At 51.1% G+C, this 6,672-nt stretch overlaps 1 protein-coding gene across 1 annotated transcript; it reads left to right on the forward strand.

Moving 5' to 3' along the window:
- The first annotated feature begins 73 nt into the window (after positions 1-73).
- On the forward strand, positions 74-6,203 carry IQCD (IQ motif containing D). The gene is made up of 5 exons (XM_014938458.1): positions 74-205; positions 630-1,361; positions 2,609-2,842; positions 4,317-4,388; positions 5,656-6,203. Exons 1-5 carry the CDS (start codon positions 200-202, stop codon positions 5,950-5,952), a joined length of 1,341 nt encoding a protein of 446 aa, XP_014793944.1. The 5' UTR covers positions 74-199; the 3' UTR covers positions 5,953-6,203.
- Positions 6,204-6,672: the final 469 nt, after the last annotated feature.

A 6,672-nucleotide genomic window follows, 5' to 3' on the forward strand; every position in this document is an offset into this window, starting at 1 on the left:
GGGGGGGACCCCCCCCCCCGAACTCTGCCTCTCCCACAGCCAGGGGATCTCTGGTTCCCCTGGCACCCCAGACTCTTCTCTCCCTGGTCAGCTGTCCTCTGCCCCCTCCCTGCCCCCTCCTCTTGCCCTTCTCCTGGCCAGCACAGCCCCTCTGGGCACCGAGACGCTTTCTGCCGCCTCATCCCTCTGGCCTGGAAGGATGGAGGTGTGTGTTTCACAGCAGGACCCCTGCCCTTCCCTCCAAGGTGGCCCCAGGGACCCACAAGCCCCTCTCCAGACACCTCTAAGGACTGCAGAGCTGCAACGCATGCCTTCCACCTCAGAAGGAGCTGGCAGCTTTCTCCCCACCACCCTTCAAAGCCTATTATTCTACTCCCCTTCCGTGGGTGTTCAACAGCCTCTCTGGGACAGAGACCAGTTCTGCTGCTTGACCCCATGCCCTGACCCTGTGCCCAGACCCAGGGAGAACTCTGCTGTAACCTGAAACTCCCACGCTACATTGTTTCTCTAATAAAGTCACCACGTTTTCCTTTTAGACATAAAATCTGAGAAAGAAGACTATGTGACAGAAGCAGCAGAGATGTTCTCTGACTGTGTCTCGCCCTGAGTAGATGTTGTGTCTTTTCTAGACCTCAGTGCACTCAACTCCCAAGTGTTTAACTGAAGCCATGGCAACAGGGGATCCAGCCGTGCTCCAAGAATCATCTCAGGATGTGAAGCAAAGAGACAAGCCCCTGGTAAAGAGCATGGAAACTCCAGAGAAGGCGACGATCCCATCAAATGCCATGAAGATGTTAGATCCACGTTGGTTAAAACCCAACAGCATCGAGACGGAGAGAATCATAACTGTCTTGGATGAGACGATTGCCAGGCTGGAGCTGAGCAGTTTGATCCCACAGATTATTGAGTCTCTGGACAGGTTTGCTGATGTGCTGGGACCTGAGATCACCAATAACCTGATCGAGCACCAAAAGCTTTCCAATGAAATGGAGCGCCTGCTTTCCAGCTCTGAAGAAGAGGACACCATGAGAGCTGAGGAACAACGGCGCTGTCTCTGCTTGCTAAAGCAACGTCTGAAATGCTCTGTTAGAGATGTCCTGAGACTCCTACTGGCCAACCCTTCACTTTGCCGGGCTCTGAAATACGAAGCCTTGGTGAGAGAGTCACCAGCTGAAGCGTTTATCAAAGATTTTAAGGAGTTCAGGAATTTCATGCTTGAGAGACTCCTGACTAGTCCCACAGAAGAGGAAGAAAAGATTCGGTTCTTGGAGGACATCTCCCTCCAGATTCACAAAAACACTGAAGCAATCATGGCTTTACAGGCAGAACTGGCAGCAGCAATCCAGACTCGAGAGGACGAGGTATGATGTTGTGGGAACGTATTTTCCAACAAAGTGTTGCCGAAGCAAAACTTTGGTAAGCCTAAAAACAATCTATTTCTTGCAGTTCCTAAAGAGGAAGTTCCAGAAATGATTTCTAAACCAGATCCTAAATTTAAAGATACTACTTTTGATGTAAAATATAATGAAAAATGCTTATTCCGTGCCTGATTTTTTTTTAAACTTGAATTTGGCATGTTTTGAACCTTTTCTCACCAGCCAACTGAAACGACACAAGTCACTGAGTTTACAAAGGAGCTGCAGGACAGGCACAAATTGCTGCAGTAGCATTTTGGCAGGGCTACAATGTCAGCTGCCAGCGCGGGACTTCATTCACTGCTGATGAAATGATGAAAAGTCATTCCAGCGACAGTTTGCTCTGATTAAAATCCTTTTTTTTTTTTTTAATATCTGCTCTGTCTTCTCTCTTGCTTAAAATCAACATTTCTGTGACTGCCAACTCCAATACTAGCTGCCTTACAGCCTTTGTGATTAATAAGTGACTATGTGGGTTCCTCACTTTTTCAGTGAAGGCAACTGAGGTACGGATAAACCAGCGGGCATTTCCCAGGCTCATTTTGTGAGTCCATGGCTGTGCCAGTGTCTGAGCCCCTGAGCTCCTGACAAGCAGCCCTTTGTTTTATACATATGCTTTTCTTTCTCCTTCCTGCGAGAGGGGTCGGAGGGGAAGGTTTTGTCATGTGCTCGCTGCACTGAATGGCACTAATGGAGACAAGGGCCTGCTTTCCCCACTCCCTCCGCTCCTTGGAGATCTGTGAATCGAGACACTTGAGATTTTTATGTGTGATTTGGCAGCTTGTCCAGGGCATCATGAATAAATCTGTTTCCCTGCTCCCAGCGGAGGGTTTCTCTCGCAGGCAGCGTCCCCCAGACAGTCAGTCTGAGCCTGTTCCAAAGCTCCAGGGAGCCGTGGGCCTCGCTCCAGTGGCTCTGATTTTGGCTGTTCCTCAGATGGCAGTGCCAGCGGGGCTCGCTATGGTTTGTTCCTTCTCTACCTTTATCCACAGGTTCACAGAGGAGCAGTGGGGGAAGGTTTCCATTTTTCCTGTGTAAATCTAACTGTTTTCTGAGCCAGCAGTGGCAGGTCCCTCTTGCTACCAGATCAGCAGGGCGTCTTCTTAGATCTCCCCCACCTTTGCCAGGACTCCTTACTTCTCCTGCCCACTGTGTGCCTCACCAGCATCTCTCCATGCTATTTCTGGCTCTAGATTCACAGGAAGGACAATGTGATCGAAGACCTCAAAAGCAGCATGCAAGATCTCACCACAGATTGCAAGGTCACCATCCAGAATATCAAGGAGGAAGGAGAAAAACAGCAGGAAGAGCAGCTGGAAGCCTCCCAGGAGCGCTGTGCCAGGCTACAGCAGGATGTTCAGCAGCTGGAAGCACAACTCAACGCACTAGTGCTGGAGCATCGAGCCTCAGAGCTGGCTCTCCGAAAGGTAAACAGGAGAAAAGCTCTAGAACAGGAGATTTAAAACCTTTCGTAGCACTGTCAGGTCTGGCTGTTGCAAGTCATGGCTTGGTTCCTGTTAGTTACTGGCAAGAGACACATGCTGTTTGTCAGACTATACCTGCTCCGTCCTCATGCTCTGCTGATTCCAGTGGAAAGCAGCCTTGCAGCGAGAGCAGGGAAGCCACCAGCTCGCAGGTCCTCCTCCTGCCTGCTGGCTTAGCTCTGAAAACACCTCTACGCAGTGCTGGGACACTGCACGCTGGAGAGGCTGTGGTCAGAGAGCAGAGCAACAAGGCATATGTTAAGAAACAAGGGATTCGGTGTAGGGTAAGCAGAGCAAACGTGATATTTGCTTTCTATAAAGCTGTCTTGTAGAGCTGATTGTAGGTTTGAGTGCAGCTGATCTTGGGACCTGAGCAGCTGTCTGGCTCTTTGCTGAAGACACGAGCCAAGGAGCAGGACTGAGTTGAATGAGGGGGAAATGTGATTTACAGCACTGCTGAGTGGATACAGGGGGAGGAAACGGGAGCAGCAGGCTCCGGCCTCTGCATCAACTCACTGCTCTGGGATGAGCACGCTTGTGGCACTGGACACAGAGAATCTAGACCAGGAAAAAGAGCGTTTCCCCCCTCGTTTTGCTCCTACTTGCTATTTGATCCAGATGATCAGAGGGCTGGAGCACCTCTCCAACGAAGACAGACTAAGAGAGCTGGGTTTATTCAGCCTGGAGAAGAGAAGAAAATCCTTTACTGTGAGGGTGGTGGTGGAAAAGGTTGCCCAGAGAAGTTGTAGCTGCCCCATCTCTGGAAGTGTTCAAGACCAGGCTGGATGGAGCTTTGAGCAACCTGCTCTGGTGGGAGGTGTCCCTGCCCAGGGCAGGGGGTTGGAACTCCATGATCTTTAAGGTCCCTTCCAACTCTAATGTTTCTATCTTTTGATGGTTCCATGGAGCACAGACACAGCAGCTTGGGGTAAACTGCCCGTACCTGTTTATACTGCAGTATAGCCACTGTTAAACTGTTTTACAGCTAGAAATATATCTTCCTTTAAAAGGCAGCATCTTTTGAGTACTTTCTATCCCACTTTCACGTTTAGCAGCTCTTTATTGCTTCAGTTTCAGGGTGGTTGCCCCAGTTTGTGAATGATTTGCCACATTCCATGAGGCATGTTCATTTCCTCCTGCAGAATGTACCTTTGGGATGCATTTCTGTCCTCAGCCTTCACCCGGCTCCATGCTGTAATCCCAGTAAGGCCCTTTTGGCCTCAGGGAATGTCCCACAGGATTCCTCAAACCAGGGCAAGCAAAATAAGTGTCAGCTGAAGGAAGCTTGCCACAAGGAGGAAGTGTTCTACTCAAATGTAATGATGCTGGAGCTCAGAGCTACGCTGTTTTCTCTCTCAGGCTGCTTTTTACAAGGTTTCAGGTGCCCACAGGGAGCCTGTCTTGTTTTGTGTTTCAGAGGAAGTGCAGGATGGAGACAGAAATTGTGAACTGGATCCAGAAATACGACGCACACATGGAAGAAAAACAGGTACTCTGCTCTCCCATGAGGTGATATGTTCACGTAGATTCCTGTCCAAATAGACTTGTGGCTCTTACACAGGAGGCTGTGGAAGTGAGGGGCAGTTCTCCATCCAGAAGCACAGGCTTTAGAAGGAAAGGTATCTTTGTCCTGCCTATGTGTTCAGGAGTTCCTCTGCTGCTTCAACTTCAGAAAAAGTTACATCCATTGATAAATCCCCCAGTATTTGGGAGCAGATGGGTTGCCACATCCACCTGACTCTAGGGAACAGGGCTTTCACTTTTGCTCCAGTCCTCAGTCCTGTTGGCCCTGCCTGCTGTCCAAATCACGCTCCCGTTTCTGCTCCCTGCCTCGAGAGATGTCTCAGAAACTGAGCAGCCTGCGTGCTGCTGCCTTGGCACCCAGCTGAACCCCAACAGGCTGAGAACCACCACATCACCCCCAGCCTTGTTTCTGAGAAAGCCCCAGTTGCTTTCCTGTTCCTGCCCTATTAATGGAGATGGATAAAAGCTGCTGAATTATTAACAGAGCAGAATGTAGGGAGCGGCCTAGAAGCTGGCTGCTAATTGTAAGAACTGCTCTCCCCCAGTCAGGTGTTTGGCAGCGTGATGGTTGGGGTTTGCTGGCAGCTGAGTGGCTGCAGCACCACGTCATGGCAGGTCAGGGGCAGAACTTGCTGAGGCAGACACAGCTCCTCGCTGCCGGTTCCCCAAATCTGCCATTTCCGCGGGGATTCCTCAAAGGCAGCAGGAAAGGCACAAACTGCTGCTGAGCTGGGGAAGGCAGTGACACCATTAAAGCTGCTTGTCCTGGGCCTTTTCCAGGCTGACACGGCCTGGTTCTCCTCGTGCTCCCAGCCACGCACAGAGAATTAGCTGGGCTTCAGTGCTGTTCATCAAAATGCCTCCTGAGCAAAGCTGTGGATGCAGGCTCTGCCTTCCCCAGATTGTGGCAATTCGTCCTTTTTCTCAGAGCATCTGCAGGAGGGGCCCTGGCTCGTGGGTGTGTTACCTGGACAGAGCTCCCAGCCCGGGGCAGATGCTCTTCACAACACAGAGGGAATTATGAGAGTATTTTTCAGAGGAGCATAAAGATAATGAGACCTGGTATCTCATGAAATTCCCTGGTTACTGGGCACACGCCTCACTCTTGAGTCCCTTTGGAAAAGCTCAGCTCAGCTCCCAGTTGTGGTTCTGCCTGGATTTGGGATGGGTTTAAGAACCCTAAAATTGCTGTAACTCAGACTTGCTGTACCTGGTCTCTGCTGTCTTGCCAGGCTGAGTATGAGGACATTCACGCTGCCTACACCGAGGAGAAGAACCAGCTGTCCCTGCTGATGGAGAAACGTGCTGTGCTTCTCCAGGAGTACTCCCAGATTGAGGAGGAGCGCAGGAAACAGGAGGAGAAGAAGGAGCAGGAATTGAAGGAATTAAACACCTTGAGCCTTGCTGCTACTCGCATCCAGGCCTTCTGGAAAGGCTACTTGGTCCGGTCCCTCTACGGTTCAAAATTAAAGAAGAAGAAGAAGGGCAAGGGTAAGGGCAAGGGCAAGGGCAAGAAGACCAAGAAATAAAGCACAAAATCTGTTCTCTCTGTTCCTGGCAAAGCTGCTGACTCCAGTGGGACTGAGCACTTCCAGATAAAAGCATGAGATTTGAGAGAGCATTTGCATCATGGCCCAAGCTCTCCAGGGCTGGGGCTACCTCTCATAGCTGGAGTGTTATCAGGGCACTGGTGTGAAGATACGTCTCACCATTTTAGGTTTGGCTTTGCCACCTCTGTGAGGGGGTGTGTGTCTATCTCTTGACAAAGGGACTGGGCCAGGAGTACAGGTTCCTGGCTTGTCTCCTTGGTGCTGGTCTCCTTGCTTGTGTGTGAGGACTCCATGCTGTTCTTAACAAAGTTGGCAATAAATTCATTCCTGGGGGCGGGATGAGGCCCTTCGTCTGACAGGGTTTCTCCTTGTGGGGATTTGAGAGACGATGTCCTTTTCTACAGGAGGAGGCTGTAGCACCAGCACTGATCGGGGAGAAGGGGGACAAGTCCTCACCGGGCAGGTTGCATTTTATGGCTGGGGCCATCGGAAGGGTGGGCTGTGGCTCCTCCCAGCTCCTGCCCTGCTCCCAGCCCCACATCCCACTCCCTGAGCCCAGAGCAAACTGGGCCCAGTTTAATACAGACCCCTGCTCTGACACACACTCTCCTCTGGATTCTCCTGTGCCTCAGGACCACGCTGGAGCCTGTCCCTTTCACAGGGCTGTGAGTCAAGTGTCAACACCCCCCCCCCCCCCCC

Source organism: Calidris pugnax, unplaced genomic scaffold, assembly GCF_001431845.1.
Source record: "Calidris pugnax isolate Ruff unplaced genomic scaffold, ASM143184v1 scaffold7, whole genome shotgun sequence".
NCBI classification, from domain to species: Eukaryota; Metazoa; Chordata; class Aves; order Charadriiformes; family Scolopacidae; genus Calidris; species Calidris pugnax.